We start from the raw sequence: 21,948 nt of genomic DNA, 5'->3' as shown, positions 1-21,948 counted from the left end.
GGAGTTTTCAAATCTCTTTGAAATGGCGTCTAAATTTTAAAAATTTGCCTACAGAAATTACAACTTACTTTTTTAAACCTCCAAAAATTGAAATTGTCTTAAAAATGCCGCCCAACATAGGGCAGTAATTTCTTATGTGCAAAAATGTACTTCTGTAGCATACTTTTGGGCAGCCTTACAAGGGATTTCAAAGCTTTAGCGTTCTTATTATTATTTCCTTATTATTCATTATTTTGCACCCCTTTTCTTTGCAGGATTACTGCGAAAATTGACGATGACATGATATCGTTCTACTGCAACGAGGACATCTTCCTGCTGGAGGTGCAACAGATCGAGGACGATCTGTACGATGTGACGCTAACGGAGCTGCCAAATCAGTAGCAGTGGCCGTAGTAGTGATCACACTACACACGCTCAAAAAAGGATAACCACATACACACAGAGACACACAAATGAAGGACACAAGCAGTTGTTTCAATAAGCCATTTTCCATAGAGCCTAAGTCTAATTTCGTAGTTGTAATGGGACACACCGACACACACACTCACGACAAGTTGCTACAGAGATTTGCGTGAAATGAGATTGAAGGATGAAAAGAGGTTAAGCGCTAAATAACACGCACAGAATACACAATATGTAAAATGATATACACTTAAATTCGAATTAGTTATCTAGCAACAATGAATGAGATTACTTTAAAAATTGTTTGATCAAATTTAACATTCTCGCTATGTCTATATAGATACTCGTAAGCCCTAATCGTAATCGAACTGTGTACTTTTCACACATGCATGTGTGTGCAGAGTGCCACGGTGTCTGTCCAGTAGGTTTATAAGTCTCGTTTCCGCTCCCCTGCTTATGCTATGACCTTAGGTCCCAGGGCAAGTGAGAGTTACAGAATCGAAATCTATCTATTAGGTGTATCCATCGTTAACTCCCTAGACTATAGTATGTGTAATCCATTTTATATGTTTGGCTTAAGCGTTTTACTTGTTGAGAATATATATAAATTGTAAAATTATTTTTGAAAAAACCCACACAAAAAACAAATCGTTTGTTCTATATTTCTGTTTCGAAACTATACCCTACTGTCCCCCGTCTCTTTCTCTTTCTCTGTTATGTATAATTAGGATCTCTGTACACAAAAAAAAAGAAGAAATAATGAGAAAAAATTGGTAGAAAGACCCCACGCTCGAAGTAATTATCCTTAAAACTAGATATACGCACATAGAGATAAGCGAACACTCTGCAATAAAACATGTTGATAAAAAATCGTAGTTAAGTCCAAGCTAAGGCAAAAAAAAAAAAATCTATACAAAACCACAAAAAAAAAAATTACGAAAACTTTAAAAAACACTTGTGTGCATTTGTTGTAAAACAAACAAAATATCTAAAGAACAAAAAATCAACCGAGAATGTTGATTCAAAACTAAACAATATTAATCCAACGAAAAAACGCAGCATTCGTATGAATCATATCTATGTAGAAGATATATATATATATATGTATATGTATATGTATAGGGATATATAACATGTCGTGTTTACAATCTTTGTTTGCCATAATTAACAGTTTAATTTAATTAACGAAATGTTTTGTGTACAATGTTATTTGAATTCAAGCAGAGACTACACCGCGAGATTTGCTTGAAACTACGAATACTCCGCATCGATTGCTACAATTTTTGAACAGTACGAGTTCAATGCTCAATATTATTATTAATTGTTTATTAATTGTATAATCCCCCCACCTTCAAGTTCCCCCTTAACTCAGCTCAGTTTCAACTCTCCCACACTTAACAATAATGCTCTTTACTCTACCCTCTACTCTCTCCTTTTTTTTGCGAGGGGGAAATTCAAAACATTTTCCACTCGACTTTTCCGGTGTTGTACATCACAATTTGTTTTTAATTTTAGCCCTTAATTCTTAACGTACTATTCAAGATTACAACAATATTATGATATGAATTGAGAAGAAGATAAGATATATATGAAATGATGATGATGAATCGAAAATCTTGCCTGCATGTTATAATTCTATATGTTTAGTTATCGTATAACCCTTAAGTTCTACGCTCTTTCTATATATGTTTGTATACAAAACACATATACACATATATTTTAAAAGCCAATAATTTATTTTTGTTACTGTTGGAAACGATTCCGCGAAAATAGAAAAGCAAAAAAACAAAAAAAACACACAAAAAAAAGAGAGAAACGTCAAAATGCAACTGAGAACAAGTGAAGCTCCATGAATCGTGGAAGAAATGCATATGTCCAGCTTGAGAAATTATAAAAAAAAAGAGACAAGCAAACAAACAAACAAAATAAAACAAATTGTACAATATAATTATAATGAATACACAACATTTAAATAAAGAACAAAAAGTAAGCAAGTTTATGTTTTACATTTGTTGGGTTGGTTTTTAGAGATCTTAAAACTAAAGTTAACACCTTTATTATAACGTTTTTTAGGATTTTTGATAGATTAAAATATTTACTTAATTTGCCTGCTACTGATAGGAATGCTGGTACCAGATTTGGTAGTTCTAGCTGTTTTAGTCTCCGGAATTTAGATGCCTTTTCTGTTGAGCGGACAAAGGGAAGACGGACAAACGGACAAGCCTTTTAAGTTAGAATACCCCGTGAAGCCTATGACTACCAGGGAAAATATGGTATAATGGTAGTTTTTTAAATGTTTTCGGTACTTTCTTGCAAAATAAACAGAAGAAACAAATGCAAAATATATATATGTTTACTATTCTAAGATGTATAAAATATCAAAGCGCCCAAAAATATGTGTCTTTTATGTATTTATATAATTTTCTTGTAAAATCAGGTAACTACGTGTGTAGAAAATGTTCATTTGGTAAGAATTTAAGCATAACTACTGTAAATTTATATAAAACAAAATGCTTATTTTTAAGCTACTTAGAAACATAACTTAAATAAAAAATAAAACTACAATTTCTTAATTTACAAAAACTACTTAACTATTCAAATTAACACTTAACAAGCATCTCTATGTACATTAAATTCATGTCAAAAACCTACAGCCATGTAAAGTAAACTATATTGTGTAAAGAAATACCCGACATTTTATACCTGGCCAAATGCAAAGCGAGGCAACTGAAAAACCTGATGTTTGGCCTTTCTCGAAAAACCCACGGAATCTAACGGCAAAATTAGTCGCCGCAGCAGCAGCGAAAAGTGCAGTGCTGCCGGCGTCAACGCCTCTGCAGCAGCAACAGCAGTAGCAGCAGCAGCCGCGACATCGGTATTTATTTTATTTATTTATCTTCGCGCGCGGGCAGCGCACTTTTCATTCATTCGGAGCGCTCGCAGAAAAGCAAACGTGTGTGCTCGTCGTCGTCGTCATCGTGTGTTTTCTTTATTTTTTTGTTTTGTTTTAGCATTATTCTTGTATTTAAATTTTCTCGGTTTCGCGTGTTTCCTTTTATTTATATATTTTCTTCCGATTTGCTTCTCGTCGCCGTCTCTGTGTTCCTTTTTGGCGTGCATGTTTCTAAGCATCGTGTAACTTTGTTTGTTCGCGGGTCCCGGAATATCGCATTTGCACAACAAACAATGTGCAAATATTTGGCCGCAGTTGACTTTACTGAAATACACTAAAAATTATAATCAGATGAGTGGGTCGGCGGATGATGAGATAAAGAACTAGATCCGCAGATAAGGATCCGTGCATAAACACATGGTGGGGCCCCAAAGAGTGACAAGCCATCGTTGTTGTCGTCGTCGAGTAAACGGTCTGGTCTGAAACGCCTTCAGTTAAAAATTGAAAACGATTCGCGCCGGTTGTGAGTTACGCGGCTACGTAAGAGTTAGCCCTTTGGAAAGTACGGTGAAACCTCGTTAAATGGAACGGATCTCCGCCAAAGTACAGTAACTTTCACTCAAGCTAAGGATTTGTTCAGGTACTTGATTGGTTTTTATCTTTAGTACACAAGAAATATTGTATTTAAGTAGGCAAATCGTGTTTTTTTTTATATGGGTCAATTAACTAAGGAAAAACATTTTATAATTCCGAAGTGATCATTTAAAAACAACACATATTGCTAAAAAGTAAGGTTCTCAAAAGATTATTCTGGAAACCAAAGGTACTTTATGAGAGGAATAATCGGTAAATATCCAGAAAGTAGAACTCCCAAATAATTATTACATAAAACATTTTCAAAAATTATAATTCCCAAGTATTTATTCCGCGAAAAAAGGATACTAATTTCAGAACTTGTAAATTACAAACTTTGTATGAAAAGCTTAAAAAAGTTTACAGAAGAACCCTTCTGTAAATGTTTTTAAAATAATATTTTTAGGGCTATTAAACAATACATTATCATTTCGAGTTTCACAAATATTTCCAATTCATCCAAAATCTCAGTGTGTGACTTATGTCATTATTTTGTTCCATTAATGGAAGTTCAACTGTGTGACTATTATAATGTGATGGCATAGAAAGTGCATTAGCTGGAAGCCGGAAAAGTTGACGCCACCCAAACACGTGCATATGTATATATAAAAAACAAAAAACCTAGAAATAACAACGAACAAAAACGCCAACTTGGCTAACGAACTACTTTTTTGTAAATAAAATAGAGTGAAAAATACGAGGAGTTGAAACACAGGTGAGCAGTAGGTTCCACTTCTGGATTCCCAATTTCCATTCCCAATCCCATTCCCATTATCGCTCTCGTATCCATTTCGAACTTCCCTTCTCCTGTCGATCATTTGCAATTCCAAGTTGCACTCAAACTACTTGACAATGCTGAAATTTCAATTGCAATTTACACTTTCGCTTGTATACATTACTAGCAACGAATAACTTTTATTCGAAGCCAATTACTATCAATTGAAAAGGGCGCCGTGAGGATTGCCAGAAATGAACCTAACGGTTTTGGATATGAAACAGATCAGGGCCACTCTACAGTAGACCAGGAAGTTTATAAAAAGAAGAATCCCCAAGTGATTATTCGGGGGGAAGAAGTAAAGCCTTTTAAATCTTTATTTACCTATTAATTTGAGAATTTATGAATGATTTATTTAAGAATTTTATACTCTGTCACCTTTTTTCAGACTATTCACATCGCTATGAAAGCATCCCAGCAGCTTCAAATAAGATTTTATCATTTGTTTAGCTCTTTTCTTCATATATTCCCAACTCCATTTAGATTTTGATCTAATTGTTACAACAAAATATTAATTGTGTTAGCCGAGTTGAGTCATCATCTGACCCTAAAGGCACGCAAGCATTGTGTCACTATAATTACTGTTATTCGAATCGGGTTCGCTTACCTTTCGTGTTCCCTATCTCCCTTGCATAACTCACAAATCTAGTCTTTCTGGGAAAATTAAGTTATTTACTTTTCCTAAACAATTATAAGCAAGTTAATTGGCCATGCCAGGATCTATATCGAAAAGTTTTACCTTTCTCTTATCTCAATTACCCGCCATATCACGATGATCATGCTAATCATGAACAAAGACAACAGCGGCGTCACCGACGACGGCATTGGTATTTCCCCCCATCGTTTCCTAGTGAGCTTCGAACTTCAGTCTGAAGTCGGAAAGCGCACCTCCCACCACACACCGATCATTCGATGATTCGATCATATTCGAACATTCATTAGATCCCCAGTTAACTCAATTGATGACTGCTGGCTGAGAGTTAATTGCACAACGTGATTATGACATACCCCCGCCGCCTCGTATGCCTTTAATTGAATTTATCAAATTTACTCTCGGGGTTTCATTAGAATATTCATTCTACGAATAGCGAGACCGTAGATTTATGGCTCTTTCAGTTCGCTTGGCCTTGATAGCAATTTTTTTGTGAAGAATTGTGTAAATTTGCCCCGGGCATACAGAGTATGCATACAAGTACTTGGCAGTCGGTCGATGGATGGATACACTTGGACCTTTGTCATGTCTGGGAAGATCTGTTGACGGAACCTTTAGCCGGCGGCTTGAGGTGGTTGCCTCTGCCACTGTTCTCGAGATCCAATTACGAAGCAGAAAGTCAGTGGCCAGAACGTGTCAAGTGTGCATTTCAAAAGCATGAAGCTGAGGTTTACCGAGAGAGTTGCGGGGTTTACTCTATGAAAATGTGGTACAAGTGCCTCAGAAATGAAGAGTGTTAGATCATAAATAAAAATAAAAACCCACGAAAATGCGAAAGAAAAAAATGTTTTAAAATATTTTTCTAAGGTCATTTACCGACTTAAAAAAATATAAAATAAAAATCATATTATGTTGACATTTTTCATAGTAAAATAAAAATATTTTGAAATACCCAAATTCAGTAAAAACAAGATTAAGATAAATAGTTTTTCAAAATGTCTATACTGGAATTGGTTGGAAATTAAATAATAAAAATCATGAAATTATAAAAATATAGTTTTGTATAGCTAAGATAAAGCTTATGAATATGAAAAATCTTTCACGTTCTCTAGAACCGGTTGGGAATTTTATATCATAACTTGAATATTACCCATAGTATCCCAAATTTAACATTAAGACAAGTTTAATTTAAATAAAATATAGTTATTAAAGTCTTAATTATATGTAGTGAAGAATTAAGTCGCCTGATCCGCGATTTTTTCAGTGCTTAAAAAGAAATTCACACCTCCAGACACACAGATCGCTTCAATTAAAGCTTCTACAGGCTCAGCTGTTTGGGCCAAGAGCTTTTCATACAAAAAAAAAAAGCTTGTGGAAGCCAGCACTTGTTAACTGGTTTAAACAATTTCGCATGTTTGTTATTTTTTTCCCCTTTCCCGATCGCGTGTCTCTTCCGCATGCATCTGCCTCGGGAAAATCAGGTAAAGAAAGATCAAAGGCTCCAACCAGTGCCCTCGTTGAGAGTGATCTACATTTACAATTCATCCGAAATCTCTTCCTGCTGCAGAGTAATTAGATAACGACATCTTTATGGTACCTCAAAGTGCTTTAATGATCGACGGTTTAAGCCGTAAAGTTATATTTCATTAAGCAAATAAGGGCAATGCGAAGAACACACAGTAAACGGATTGAAATCAGTCTCCTCCACTGAACGTGCCAATAATACTAAAGGCCAGAGTGTTTGTACTTCTTTTTATCGGAAAGATACGCAAGTGCGAGGGTTTTTCCCCCAAACACACACACGATCGTGTGGAAAAACGGGGGAGTTGCGTGCAACGAAGCTGGGTTAACCGCAAGGCAATGCCTTTAGGGGGCTTTTAATCAAAAGTTTTAATAGATTGGCGGCGTTGCGCTTGAGGAAATTGTCGACTGAAACGCAAAGTAATTCCAGCTCAGAGTGATATTTCCTTCCCTCTCTACTCTACTCAGTGTCTCTCTTTTTCGCCTTATGGCTCCCCTTCTCTCTGTAGCGATCGCTTTAATATTGTGTCGCTTTTTTTTTTTGCTCTTTCTCCGGCGTAAAAGCTCCCCGATAGCTTGGGGCTTGGGGCGTTTCGTTTGGGGCTTGTGATTTCAGTTTCAGTTTTGAAGATCCCTCGCTGCCAGGCGGACGCAGAACACCAGGCGGAGAGACAAGAGAAAGCTAAAGAAAAGCTGAAAAAACACAGTGAAAAATACGATCGAAAAATAAAAAAAAACTTTACAATAATAAAAATTAAATAAATAAAGCTGAAAACCCATGTGGGAACCGCATTGAGGAAATATAAATTCGTTGTCGTAACAAATAACAAATAACCAATATCAATACCCCAATGTCAAGCGATCGTGAAAAAAAAACACTCGATCGTTCCAAATCCGGGGTCAGAAGCTCTCTGGGCTGATTAACACTCCGCCGCATCGCAAATAAAAATAAACAAAAACAGACGACAAACACAAATACGGCCAGAAATTAACAGAAACGCGCGGAATATAGCAAAAACACGTTTCCACAAAAAGATCACCGAGCGGAGCGACCCGCCAATAACAACAAATTAACCAAATAACAAATACCAAATAACACAAATTGCTGCTGCTGCTGCCGTTGCTTTGTTATTGAACACACGCGCTTTGTATGTGAGGAGACTCAGCGCGCGAGTCAGTCGGAGGCCCTGATTCTGGCCACTGCCAAATATGTCCAAGTAGAGCTTGTAACCCGAGCAGCCGTGACCGCAGATAACTCATACGACACCACCATATTACTCGTACACCCAACACCACACTCACGCCACTATGGAGCGCTCTCACAGCTGCAGCAACTTTGAGGGCAGAACCAGCAAGGTCGCCGTTGGCCCAGCTGAGCTTGAGCTGGCGGGTAGCAGTGATCACCTGCCCACGGCCCATCACTTTCCGCCCAGCAAGCCGTTGCGACGACGCCGAAAGCTGCAGCGCCAACAGTCCGCCGTTGATGCCGATGATCTGGAGTATGCCGCCGACTTGGAGGAGGATGCAGATCCAGATCCGCAGATTAACTTAGCCGCCGTTGCCTTGCCCTTGCGCCACATCTCCGCCTTGACCGCCACTAGCAGTTCTAGTACCCGTTGCCTGCACCACGAGGAATCCTTTGAATCCTGTAGCACTGCTCCAGATTTGAGTCCACAGGCCCAGCGACAGCAGCGCTTTAGTAGCCTGCTCCTCCGCGACAGCTCTGTGCAGTCCGTGCAGTCTGACTCTAGTCGCTACTCCAGCGTGGACAGCTTGCTGGAGGCCCGTAAGCCCGATCCCGAAGCCATACTCATCAACCTGGGCTTTGGTCCACTCAGCTCCGAGGATATGCTGTCCCGGATACCGCGGCGTTTTCTGAAACCATCCCAGGTTCCTGGAATCGATACCGATGCCTTTGTGCAAAGACTGACCCTGGCCCGTTCGCTGGCCGATTCCAGTGTCCTTGGGTATCGGGGACTCACCGGAAACCCGGACATGCCGCCCTCCTCGATCGTGGCCAGCATCATGAAGCGCTTCGAGGTTAATCATCAGAGGAAGAACTCGATGGGCTCTATCAAGCCCACTATTCAGTAGTGGGTCGCCGCCATACTCCGTAGTCCGTAGAGATTAGTCAGCCAAATAGAGGACGCATTATGTAACTGGAACTGCTGCTACTGTTGCCAAGCGGGGTCCCTGGGGGATCCCTGTGATTGTCCCGTGTCTTGTCCATTAGTCCCTAAAAGTGCCGCGTACTTAGCTGTGTAACTGTGTATTATTGTACATACCAATCCATTATTTTTTATTATATTTTGCCAGTTGAAGTAAGCATTAAAGATGATATTTTATTTGTAAACTGATCATGTTTTATTTATTGGGGGTTTTTATAAGAGATCTATTATTATTTATTTTATTATAGATGGGATGGGCATTTCTATTATTTATTAACTTAATAAACCTCTTAAATTATTCATATAACCTTATAGTTTCCCAAAGTCTTAAACGTACCCTTCTAAGATCATTTGAGAAAGGGAATGGCTCTCAAAAGATTTCGAAACTCTCAAGTGCCATTGAGTTCGCTTCCAGGAACTTGTTGTTTCTCCAACTTGAATCCAAAATTAGAAATCTGCGTCATACTGTCAAATGGTCTGATTGTTTATGTACATACTATATGTTGTAGTTGAACAAATTCATTTGCGATATAAGTACATATTTACATACACTATGAATGTACAGTGTACACCCCGAAGCCCAAAGACACACATTCATGGCGGTTTTGCATTGTTTGTTTTTTAGTTTTTGTAGTTTTTGTATTTTTTTTTTCTTATCGAAAGTCAATTTTCAGAGCACAGTCTTATTAATAGCCAATGACTTGGCATCTTTCGATGCCCCTAAGGCGCTGAGGAACAATCAAAACATATCGACTGGGAGCCGAGAGTCAAGAGTTTCCAGAAGGGATTACAAAGTCTGCTCGGATCGTTCAGATCGGATCGCTTATTGATTTCAATTGCCCGCAATTGTTTGCATTCACGAGTGCAGCACGACAGTAGCACGGCGACAGGGCATGGAAAACATGGTGCACCACAAATTACCTCATTCGCAGTCTATATTTTTTATTTACTCGCTATTATAGGGTTCTGGTTCTGACCCAAACAAATATTCTATAGCAGCCCTCCCGCCTGATAACCGATAATGCCATTTGCGCACATTTGTAACACCTTGAAGGCGACGCACGGCCCACAAGGAAATGCTAATACGTCCGTAGACAGTCGAGGTTGGGTTAATAGGTCTATCTGTATGGGATTTTTAATAAGTTAAGGAGATGTCGGAAAGTATGCTACGCAATGCTACAATCTAAAATAGTTGGTATTTTATATTTATATATTTTTAGAGAATATACTTAAATTAAAAAACACATCACTTAACTTGGCATAACTTACATAACTAGGATTTTTAATAGGAACTTTAATAATAAATGAATAAATAATAATTAATAATATTTAATTAATAAACATAATAATAAAATACAAATTTTTCCACTGATAAAATAGTCATATTTGCCATTACTTAAAATACTTTATGGTTACTTAAATTCTCTTAAACAATAACTTATTCCGATCCTAGTAAGTTGGCCTCGATAGTTGCTATGCAAATACGTGAGTTCTTGAGCTTTGGGCATATCCAATAGATAACGGTACCTAGGTCTGTTCATCGGCACATGACTCGCCTTATCTATTGATAGGAAAAGGGGAGGTAAAATTAATTCCCAAACAGAGCAAAGCAACTGTTAATAAAGATACAGGGAATGGAAAAGCCAAGAAAGCCATTGCCAAACAATTGCAAGTGTGTGCGTGTTCTAGGAACCAAAGACACAGAGCACCGTTACACGAGTACTTCTGCACTCTTCGCACCAATGGCGAATTGGCAAGTTCAAGGCAGGCACAAGAAGAATGAAGAAGAATGAGCGACAAATGCAATGCAGCACAAGTATCCGTATGTGTGTGTATGTGTTTAGCAAGTTAAGAATAAATAATTCGCCTACGCCGGAAGAATGCGAAAGGAAATTAGCAAAACAAAACGAAAGCATCGAGAAAAGCAAAGATACACGCCGGACAAGGCGCAGCAATGGCAAATTAAGATGTGTGTCAGAGCGTAGGATGCAGTAGGGCTTCGCAGTTTCGGGTAAATGTACAGGGGGCGTTTGATTAATTGCCTTTCTAGTCACTAGCCATGACCGCGTTTGGCAAAGCAAGGTAGTAAATAGCAAACCACTTACCCGGCTTTTCACCACTCGACGCGTAAATTGCCCGCACAAACCGAAAACTTTTCACTTTTTCCCGCCGTCAACACGAATTTCGCCAGAACTGCCAACTCCTTTCACACGCGTTGCCAACCGGGTTGTCGATAAATATATCAACATATCGATATTTTATCGTGAAACCGCGATATTTGACGATCTGGCACTTTTGGTCGCTCGTTCACTGGCGATCTGGCAACGCTGGTCGCTCGTGCCATGAGCGACCAAAAGTACCAGATCATCAATATATCGATATTTTTCTGAAAATGGGAGTGCTGCCAGACTTTTCGGTCAGAGCGACCAAAAGTACCGGATCGTTTGCGGAAATTTCACAAGTCGCAGAACTGCCAACTCTTTAGAGTCGGGCCGCAGTTATCGATAGCAAAAAGTAAAACAAAACGAAATGGCATAACTTGTTTTTTGTTTAGTTTCCGTTCAAAACTCGCCTCGCCGCTTGTACTTAATTTACACCTTCTTCCATAACTTTGTGGCTCCCGCTAATTGTCGTTTTTCGTTTATTTGTTCTGCTTGACATTTACGCCAACATGGATTCCCCAGGCGGAGCAGTACTTAAGCCGATTGCTGGTTTTCCGAGATGTCTGTGTGGACCACGGCCAACTCCGGTGGCCTAGAGACGCCCTCGAAGACGCCCGATTCCAGGCAACCCCCCGGCAGGGGCTCACGTAACCCGAATCCCATCGTGACCGCCACCACCACGCAGCACCACTTCCAGCACGTTGTCGCCGCCGCCGTTGCAGCAGCCACCTCAGTGGCCACCGGCCACCAGTTCCCGCAGCAGTATCCGCAACAGCATCACAGCAACAGTCCCACTGGAAGCGGCAGCAACAGCAACAACAGCGCCGGATTCAAGCGTTCCAGTCTGAGCAATTCGTTGCTGCAGTTCCCGTCGAACCCGCCCCCGCCGCCGCCGTCGTCCCAGAACCAAGCGAAGGTAAGTCCAATAACAAATCAATCTCCGATCTCGGTATCTTCCATTTCCCCCCCCCCCCCCCGAACACACCCCTTCATCCTTACGTCTCTTTCTCACCTTTTAAAGCGATGCTATGGAAAATGGGCACATTCAGCAGAGAAAGTCGTTGTGAAGTCGTGATTTGAGCTGTGATTTTCTAGACTTCTCTCTCTTGGTGGTTTCTCTTTTTCTCTCTCTCTCTCTCAATATGAAGATTTGGCAAAGGGCGCATTCAGCAGAGAAAGTTGGTGGGTGGTTTGTGATCTAAGCTGTGATTTCTTAGTTGTTACTTTTCAGGCGCAGTATAATTTCGAAAATGTTTTAATTTTGTTTATTTATTTCAATTAGTGAAATGCTTTTTAAAACTTTATAAATCAATTGTTTAGAAATGATATCTACAACTAAAATTGAACATCTTGTAGTCCTTATTATTATATTTCTCAATCAAGATTTAATCAAAATAGAGCGAAGAAAGAACAATGACAATTTGTTGAGAAGGCTGTCAGATATAATTTGTACATTCTACATAATTCGTTTAGCTGCATCTATATTTAGGTATCTAAAAGCGATATGAACTAGAAACATTACAAAATCATTTATGCAAGGTGCATTTTTCGAATAGTCGCAACAAAAGTGTTTTTATTAAAGAGCAAAGGGGGCAAGTTATATAAATTAAATTAATTATTTTGGAGATCCCTTAAAAACATGTCAAGTGTTTTGGTTATGTGCCATGCTCCTGCCCGAAAATGGTAATAAATAAATCTCGTTTCAAGTGGTTAAAGACCTCATTATAAATCACATAATTCCCCTTAATAAATTCGCAAATCCCCTGCTGAATGCGCCCAATCGATCGAGTAACGAAAATTCTGACAAACAAACAAGGCCTAAGTTTCAAGTCGAACGAGATTCTGGCACACACACGCGAAAGCACACACATGACTGCGTTACCTGGTGAACCTGCTGAATTATTGAACATTGTTTTTTATTTTAGTTTTGTTTTGTTGTTGTTGCAACAACACTGACAATGAAATTGTAAATGGAAATTGAAGTGGAATGGCGTAGAACCGGCGTCTGCTTGGCTTCGCGGAGAACCGCTTTTGGGTTCCCTTATCGCAGCGCTGTCTTATTTGCACATTTTCGCCGGCGATAAAAAAATATACAACACACCCACACCCGATCCACCCACGGGCATGGGCCTGCTCCTTGGGGCGGTGTCTCTGAAATCCAGGTGTGTGTTTGCATACGAATTTTGGAGCGAAATTAAACACCAACCGCCAGCCTGACACCTTCCGTTTCTTCTTTATCGTCTTGACTTATTTTTATTCGAATTTTTTTTTGTGTTAAGTGACTTCGTTTTGGTTTTCTCTGGAGGAAGTCAGGCAGGCAGGCGGCTGGGGAATCTCCAAATGAACTTGTTCCGCTTGACATTTCGGTTTTATAATTAAAATTAACCAGATTTATATGTCTAAGTGTTTTTAAAAAAAGGAAACACTTTCGATTTCATAGAGTTATGAATCAGTTACAGGCTGAGGCGTCTTATAATGATCCTTTGATTATATTTTTTTATAGTTTGAAGCTATTACAAATACATTTTGAACCTTTAACCTATTTATTTACTTTATTTTTGATAACTCCGAAGTTTTATAGTTTTCCTAAGATTTTGTTGTAGTATTTTCTATTATTTTTAAAATAATATCTGCTCAAAACATCTGTTTTAGGTCATTGTTTAGGTGTTTAGCCTTTTGCAAATATGAGAAAGTTGTCTTTTCAGCTTAATTCAAACGTAGTTCCAAATTTAAAAGTTAAGAGTTAATGTCACCTGTTTAATTGTACGCTTTGTGCTTATAGTAGTTATTTTTAAATAACCTGATTTGCTGTAATAATGCCAAATAAGCACGTAAATATGCGTCGATTATTATACACAAACGAGAGTTGCATCCACATAAATCTTAAAGCGCATTCCACTGAGAAAGTCATAAAAGGAAAACAATTTCTAGAAGCATTTAAAAGCATTATCATGAATTTATTTAATAAAATTAAGCATGACACTTACCTTTAAATTAGAGATAACCATAAGATATAGGCCACGTCATGTCACGATTACTATAAGATGACCTACGATACTGTGGTACTCGTGTCCCTGATCGCTTATGAGTTCGTAGATGGGGTCAAGTGGTAGTTTTTTTTTTTGTTAATTGAATCTTAAATTCAATAGTTGAAGTTCAGGGTCTCTAAGTGTGCCGATGTGTGTCCGTTTTGTGTGTTTAATCACTCAATTTGTCTTCCCCATTCACCAGTCGATGATCGCTGATCGATTGCCAAAATCAGCCCCCACGTAGTCCCCTCTCCCACGCCCACCTCCACTCGATACTTTTTTTGTTTTCCTGTAGTTTTGCTTTCGCCTCTTTCGATTCTTTACCTGTCTAGTAGTGCGCTCTCTTTTTGCTTCTATTTCTCTCCCGCTCTCTCTTTAAATGCTTTCATTCAAATGGCTTTTCTACAGTGAAGCTTCTCTGAAAGGAATTTTTTGTAGTGTTATTTAAAGAATTTTTAAGTAATAAATGAACATAAAACATAAAATGAACATTTTTAACCTACGCTTTAGTTGTTTTTTCAAGCTGATTAATTTTAGTTTTTTTTTTTAAATTGATATCTCAAATTTGAAATGTTAAAAATTTCGCATTTTAAGTTTTTTAAATTTTTTACAATTTTAGAATTAAAAAAAATATATATTCTTTAACAAATTAAAAAAATTTAAATAAAAAATTAAACTATAAATCTAAAAAATTTTATAGTTTGAAATATTAAATGTAAAATGGAAAATGTATTCTTAAATAATTGGAAATTCTAATTTTTCCTTCAGATTAAAAATTTAAACAAATTTAAAATTGCGAAACTTACAAAGTTGGAATAATTGTAGTTTGAATTTCTTAAGTTTCGAACTTTCTTTCTTATTTTAAATTTAAAAATATTCAAAACCCGACAATTAATTCTAGAATATAAAAATTTCAGATGCTTAAACCTTTAAAATTTCGAATCTTTACAAATTAGAATTATTGTAGTTAGAAATTTAACAATTTCGAACTTTCTTTCGTATTAAAAATTTCAAAAATTCGAAATTTCAGAAATTTGAAAGCTCCTTTCTTCGAGAAGCCTGACTGTTTCGTAGTTCGATTGCCACTATTGTAGTTGTTGTTGCTTTTTTGTGTCATCGCAGGCCGCCTCATTCGAGAATTGATTGTCGAATTTGAATACGTCGTCGCCGTCGCCGTCGTCGTCGTCACTGCCACTGCTGCTCTGCCTGTGCTCAGCCGTATCTCTGCCACGGTGTTCTGCGGGCAGAGCCGTATCAGTTAGTTGTTAACTTGCCATCGCCGAAGGAACAAGAGGCGCGAAAAGCGTGAAAAACCGCGAAAACCAAACGAAATACCGAACGGCAAAACTGAGTGTGTGCAGCACCTGATTTAAGAAACAAAAACAAAACAGAAAATCCGCAAAGGTTTTACATTTCGATTCCGATTTCTTGCGTGCTTCTTGGTTTTTGTATTATTTTTTTGTTTTTGGCGGAAGTGTCACTGCGGTGCTCTTGGTTTTTCGGCTTTTTTAGTCGGTTTCGAGCGTTCAAGTACCCCGTACCAGTCTTCGATCTTCGTTGGCCTTGTGCACAGAGCAACAAGTGCCTGCAACCGTTTTATTTTACATTTTATAAAGCTCATAAAATGTTTATAAATAAAAAGTAAATATTATTTTAACGCACACACCGAAACAGAAAATATATATTATCACCAGACGAAGAGAGAGAGTGATTGAGAATAGTGAGAAAAGCGAGTGAAACTTTCCGCGTGCGTGTGTAATTGCCGATCAATTGTCATGTGCACAACAACAACACACTCGGTCGGCTGTCTCAGGAACTGCACAAAATAAAAACAATACTCGTACTATTATTCAGCATCATCATCATCAATGCGAAGCATTGCAAAATCAACCAAGTGAAACGGAACCCAATAAAACAAGCCACACGAAAAAAGTCATCATCGTCGTTGTTGCCGTCGTCGTCGTTGCTGTTGGGGAAACAAAAATTGAATTTGAATTTAAATTCTGAAAAACACAACAACGAGATTACACACAGTGTGACAAGTGGCGAAACGGGCTCTAGAATTGCGCGATTGCGGCTTTTTCAATAAAGATTTAAAGCTACATTTTGTTTGGTGAATCAAGGAACCTTGAAAAGTCCCAACGATAACGGAGAGTATTACTTGGAAAAGCCCCAAAAGATCAACAGTAATAAAATGAATTCCTAAAAAGTAATATTTAACAAAATTATTCAAATAAATGTATAACAAAGATCAATCTAAATTGCTGCAAAGTGAAGCCAAGTGAAGTCGTCGTTATAATAAACTGGCGCATAATTGAGACAGGGCGTTGTCGTCGATAACCAACATGCGAACCTTATGACCCAATGGAATATTTATTTATTAATGTATATATACACCAGGCATATGCCCGGCATTCGAAATCAGCAGATCGCTTGAGACAACTTTCACAGAGAGCGTTACAAAAAAAAAGTAAAATCCCATTAAATAGTGGGTGCTAAGGTGTGATCTTGGAGTTGAACAGCTAAAAATTAAAGTAAGCTAAGATTTTTGGACAGTATATGAGACACAAACCAAGAGACTGCTTGATGAGAAACTCTTGAACTGAAATTAAATTATGAATAAATAACATTTTTGGAGATTGTTTAATTAAAAAGAAATACAAGAGAGTGATCTTTTAGAGAATAATCAAGGCTTATAATAGTACTTGTAAATCCAAAATAAGTTTTTAAGAACTGTGAACTAAGCTTATAATACTAGCAAATACCAAAATCTATAAAATTTAAGCAAGAAAAGACTTTAAATTAAAAAAAGAAAAACAACCCACATCTGAAACTAAACCTGGCTTGCATAAATACCCAAGACGATCTCTTGAAGCCAAGAAAAACCAAAGCTCGGGCTAGCAGTCCATGCCACCCTTCGAAGAGGATCAGAAACAAACCGCGGAGCAGCAGTCGCAGCACCAGCAGGAGATACCTCTGAAGCCGCCGCGCCGCAAGAGAGCCATGAAGACTGTGGTCGGCGGCGATCCTGAAGCGGCCCATCCGCCGGCCGAAGAGCATGAGGAAGAGCACCTGCTGCCGGAGACGGAAACCCACACAATGATGAGCAGCAACTTACGCTATGCTAGGGCCAATTTAAGCCACAGCAACCTGTTGCTGAGCCACCAGCAGAGCTCCTTTGACACGCCCACCGAGCGAACCGCTAGCAGCGAGACCCTGGACGTAGTGCCTGTGTCGCGGCGCCTGGCCTACCAGGTGCAGCAGCAGCAGCAACAGCAAACAACACGATATGGGATGCGGCAGCAGCCGCCATCGGCCTTGGCGAGTGCTCTGCATGCCACTGCCAGGTTGGCGGCCAGCGTGGATGCCTATACGGCAGCTGCCACAGCCACACCGACAAGCAGCGGCAGCGGCATCGGCGGCGGCGAGTTCGGCCACAATCCGAATCTGAATCCGAACCTCAGTCACCTCCAACAACAGCAGCAGCTACAGCAGCAGCAGCAGCACGCTCACAATCTGGCGAATCTCAGAGCGAGCAGTAGGTACCTCTACCACAGCCAGTTCAATTCGAGTTCCCCGCAGTCGAGACGCTTCAACGCTTCGGCTGTGCGAGAGGTCTCACCGGCATTCGCAACAGCAGCAGCAGCAGCATTAGCGGCCGCCTCGGCCTCCGCAGTAGCCCCACTAGCACCACTCGCACCACTTGCCTCCATAGCATCGCCGTCCCCCATCGCATTCGCTGTCCCACCGCCACCGCCGCCATTTCAGTTGCGCACCTACCAACAGAATCAATCCTCCCGCTTTCAGCCGCGCGGCCACCACCGCACCGCCAGCAGCAGCATGTCGCAGTCTGGCGAGGATCTACACTCGCCCACCTATCTATCCTGGCGCAAGCTGCAGCTGAGCCGGGCCAAGCTCAAGGCATCCAGCAAGACGTCCGCATTGCTATCGGGATTTGCAATGGTGAGTAATTCTTTGTGTAGTTAAAAGGGGGTAAAAATACGATAAATAATCAGTTGTATGCCTTGGAAATATAGGTTTTAAATGAGTTTTTTAATTTTAAAATATACATTTTAAGAACATTTCAAGGGTTTTAGGTTATTATATTTTACATTTTAGTTTTTGAAAGGGAAAATGTTTTTTTAGGAAAGAATATTTGTTAGAGTGGGACAGATTTTTAATAAAAACTGAGCAAGAATATAATTTATATATTAACTTTTAGTGGATTAACAATTATTTATGATATTAGAGTTATTTAATATTTATATAAAAATCGTTTTATGTTTTTTTTTAGTTTTTTAAGGGACAATACTTTTGACTCTTATCATCAAAATGATTTTAGTTATTATAAATAAACATTTAAATTTATAAATAATTGATTTACAACTAAAAAAAATGGTAGAATAATAATTAATATTTCTAAATTATAATTATAATTATAGTTTTACCATTTTATTAGTTGAAAATAAATTATTCTACTTATTTTTTATACATATAAATTATAGTTTTCAGTCTAAATTCTTTCAAACCTCACCCAAAAATGTTTCTTTTGCCTTAAAAAAAATAGTTGTACAAGATTGTTCTACCTCGTACTCAACTCTTTTAATTGTTAAAAACAATAATTCAAAAAATATACCTCTTTAAATGAAACATTTAACCATCTAAATAATTTGTAGTAACTATATTTTGATCCTCCGCTGTGCATAATTCAAAAGAAACATTAACATTAAACCAACTTAATGTGCAGGGTCAAAAAATGTCTGGCAGAAAGCACATAATTTCTTTTATCTCTATTCCTAGTGTTTGTTTTTGATCCGAAGAATTCTTATAAAAAGTCAACGAATAAAAAATACACTGCCTAGACAAAACTATATAATAATTATAGTAATATATTTAATATATTAATAACAGGGTTCCACTTGGCTTGACCCAGAGACTTGTGTGCAACGAAATCTAATCTGTAATTTGTTCCATACGAGTGGGCAGCCTGAATGCTGACTTACTTGTAAGTAATTCTCAATCTTGACAGGCTCAATAGTATGTGAAAGAATTGTACTAATTAAGTGTCTAAACTTTCCTATATACCTGCTCAACATAATTCCTCTTTGAGGGCCAAAAATTGTGTTTTCTTTTTTGTTTTGTTTGTATTTATTGGCACTATCTTTGTCTTGGGGGAAACAAGTCTGTTAGCTGTTTGTTTTTATTTTGTGTTTTTTTACCCATTAATCACGGGTAGATTGGGCTTTCGTTATTATGAATGTAAAGGCAGTTGGGGCAAGGGAAATACTCAAGGGAGGCAGATCAAGATTATACCATGGGATTCCCCGCCTTTTCAAAAGGTATCCAATGACAGATTCCCATATATTGTTTATGATCTTGATGGGGGGTTTCCTTTACCTTTAGTTTTTTTCATTATGCTTTAGTGAATGGCGTCAACTAATTCTAATAGACTAGTTAAACCTTATGATTGAGTTAGCAAAGAAAAAGCCTCAATGTGATAATATCGAAAAATTGTACACCTAAATATATCGAAACTTTAAATATAAAGAGTTTATTGATAGAATTTAATATTAAAATATATATGTTTTATTTGAATATTTTTTAATTTATAAGAGTCTTTTTCCGATTGTTTCGGTACTATATATCAAACAGAACATCGGCTTATCGCACATATATCGCAAACGTTTAAAAATCGATTTAATATAGACTTTGGCGTCTCGCACTTTATCGATACAGTATGGATAAATCGATATTTCTCCTACAGAGACAAGATATATAATAATTTTAAGGCTAATTTTGGGCTTCTATTTTAAAATTCGTTAACTTTTAACCTTTTATTGTTAAATGTGTAAAAATTATGTTCATTAATAATCCAATTCGAATTAAAATATAAAAGTTTTTGCTTAAGAAATTTAAAAATATATATTTATCGATATTATAATTAGTTTTAAAATATATATTTAATATTTATAAAGAGAACTTGCAGATCCTACACCCAGAACCCTAATATTATTAATAATTTTCTCATATATAAATAATTTTTTACGATCTAACTTATAGATGATTTTATGAGCTACATTGATGTATTATTTTAATGAGACACTTTAATTAGGTGACGAGGTATTCATTAGTCCATTTCTGGGACCGCTAAATTGTTATACATTCCACATGTACACCTAAAGCAAATGGGAAGAAAAAGAGAGGTAGGGACATCGGCGGAAATCTGATAAATTAGCCCATAGAATATAGAGGAGCAATTTTAATGCTTAGTTGCCAAAATGTGCTCGCTGTGTTTCTCTCTCTCTCTCTTAAGAAAATAGCTAATAATAATAATAGGGGCAATGTCGGGTTATATTTTCGATTCTTCTTCCAAATTAATAAGTAACAATTAATGACGAATTTCTTATTTCAATCCGGATGGACAGGTGGCAATGGTGGAGGTGCAACTGGACCACGATACACAGGTCCCGCGGGGAATGCTGGTGGCCTTTGCCATTTGCACCACCCTCCTGGTGGCCGTGCACATGCTGGCTTTGATGATCAGCACCTGCATCCTGCCGAACATCGAGACGGTTTGCAATCTGCACAGCATCTCCTTGGTGCATGAATCGCCGCATGAAAGGCTTCATTGGTATATTGAGACGGCGTGGGCATTTTCCACGCTGCTGGGATTGATACTCTTCCTGCTGGAGATTGCCATCCTGTGTTGGGTGAAGTTTTACGACTTGAGTCCGCCAGCGGCATGGTCCGCCTGTGTTGTGCTCATCCCGGTGATGATCATCTTCCTGGCCTTTGCCATACACTTTTACCGTTCGCTGGTGACGCACAAGTACGAGGTGACGGTGTCAGGGATCCGAGAGCTTGAAATGCTTAAGGAGCAGATGGAGCAGGATCATCTGGATCATCACAACAACATACGGAATAATGGCATGCAGTTTGGAGCATCTGGAGACATTGTCTAGCGGTGATTTGGTTGGTTTCCAGCGGCGCTTTAAAAGACATATATTTTTGCGGCTCAGGGCTCTAGCCTCCATATATTGTAAATTTGTAGTTTGATGCAAATTGTGATACGCATAAGGCAGTAGATTTTTACTATAACTATATATATATATATATTTAAAAGCGAACTGTATTCGATGGCAACACTGACGAAAGACCCTAATTAAAAGCAATACTTTGGGAGCAACATTATTTTGTTCGATGAATATTCCTCAGAAATTAGCTCATATATGTATGTATATTTATTGTGTCTCCTTTTAATTTGTATGAATCACATCCTTGGCAGTCTTCCCTTTAATTGTTTAAGTTTAAGTTTTGTCGGGCAACTCGAAATTGTCTTTTAGTCCCTTAATTTAATGTTAGGCCAATTATGTAAGCGAAAGAAACTGCGCTGTAATTTATATTGTATGAGTAAACTATATTTTATATAAATGTTTTATATATGTTTAAGGGGGTTTCTTGAATTCAACCTAAAACAGTTCAAACAAGACTCTCTTCTAGCTAACTAGCTTTCCCTTTTGTAATTTATACCCCTAATGAAACAATTTCCTCTACATAACCAGCACAAACGATTTTCTATTGAGGCAATGTCTTTGGCCTCCTTAGGGTTGCGTGTTGTCCCTTCTCCTAACCCAAGAGAGAGTCAAATGGTGGCAAGACATGCTGCTTGTGGCTTCGGTTTGATTAGAAAAAGTGACACCGCACGCACACAGC

The 21,948-nt window shown here is 38.2% G+C and overlaps 4 protein-coding genes across 13 annotated transcripts in view; 3 read left to right on the top strand and 1 right to left on the bottom strand.

The window, feature by feature from the left end:
• grh (grainy head) overlaps nt 1–2,396 on the top strand; it is a 32,613-nt gene extending 30,217 nt beyond the window's left edge. For all 6 annotated transcript variants that reach the window (XM_017164243.3, XM_070284598.1, XM_070284597.1 and 3 more), the window contains one exon: nt 255–2,396. In XM_017164243.3, coding sequence (XP_017019732.1) covers nt 255–381 — 127 coding nt within the window. In that variant the 3' untranslated portion in view covers nt 382–2,396. The remainder of the gene's footprint in view (nt 1–254) is intronic.
• LOC108072916 (uncharacterized) overlaps nt 1–11,258 on the bottom strand; it is a 60,336-nt gene extending 49,078 nt beyond the window's left edge. For 2 of the 3 annotated variants that reach the window (XM_017164250.3, XM_017164253.3), the window contains exon 1: nt 11,150–11,258. The gene's annotated coding sequence lies outside the window, so the exon portion shown is untranslated. Of the gene's footprint in view, nt 1–10,571; nt 10,606–11,149 lie in introns of all 3 variants that reach the window. The other variant, XM_017164252.3, reaches the window with a different exon arrangement.
• On the top strand, nt 3,292–21,423 carry Orai (calcium release-activated calcium channel protein orai). Of its 3 annotated transcripts, none has more exons than XM_017164246.3 (4): nt 3,292–3,935; nt 11,729–12,122; nt 18,043–18,198; nt 20,661–21,423. In XM_017164246.3, exons 2-4 carry the CDS (start codon nt 11,766–11,768, stop codon nt 21,195–21,197), a joined length of 1,050 nt encoding a protein of 349 aa, XP_017019735.1. In that variant the 5' UTR covers nt 3,292–3,935; nt 11,729–11,765; the 3' UTR covers nt 21,198–21,423. The 3 variants fall into 3 exon arrangements, with proteins under 3 accessions (XP_017019735.1, XP_070140702.1, XP_070140703.1); XM_070284601.1 differs by lacking the exon at nt 3,292–3,935 and adding an exon at nt 4,517–4,643; XM_070284602.1 differs by lacking the exons at nt 3,292–3,935; nt 18,043–18,198 and having other exon boundaries at nt 11,565–12,122.
• On the top strand, nt 6,683–9,229 carry olf186-M (Ki-ras-induced actin-interacting protein-IP3R-interacting domain olf186-M). The gene has a single exon (XM_017164248.3). It carries the CDS (start codon nt 8,185–8,187, stop codon nt 8,968–8,970), a length of 786 nt encoding a protein of 261 aa, XP_017019737.1. The 5' UTR covers nt 6,683–8,184; the 3' UTR covers nt 8,971–9,229.
• Nucleotides 21,424–21,948: the final 525 nt, after the last annotated feature.

The sequence above is a fragment of the Drosophila kikkawai genome, chromosome 2R (genome assembly GCF_030179895.1).
Source record: "Drosophila kikkawai strain 14028-0561.14 chromosome 2R, DkikHiC1v2, whole genome shotgun sequence".
In the NCBI taxonomy this organism is placed as follows: domain Eukaryota; kingdom Metazoa; phylum Arthropoda; class Insecta; order Diptera; family Drosophilidae; genus Drosophila; species Drosophila kikkawai.
The sequence above is the reverse complement of the archived record's forward strand: the minus strand, read 5'-3'. Positions and strand labels throughout refer to the sequence as shown.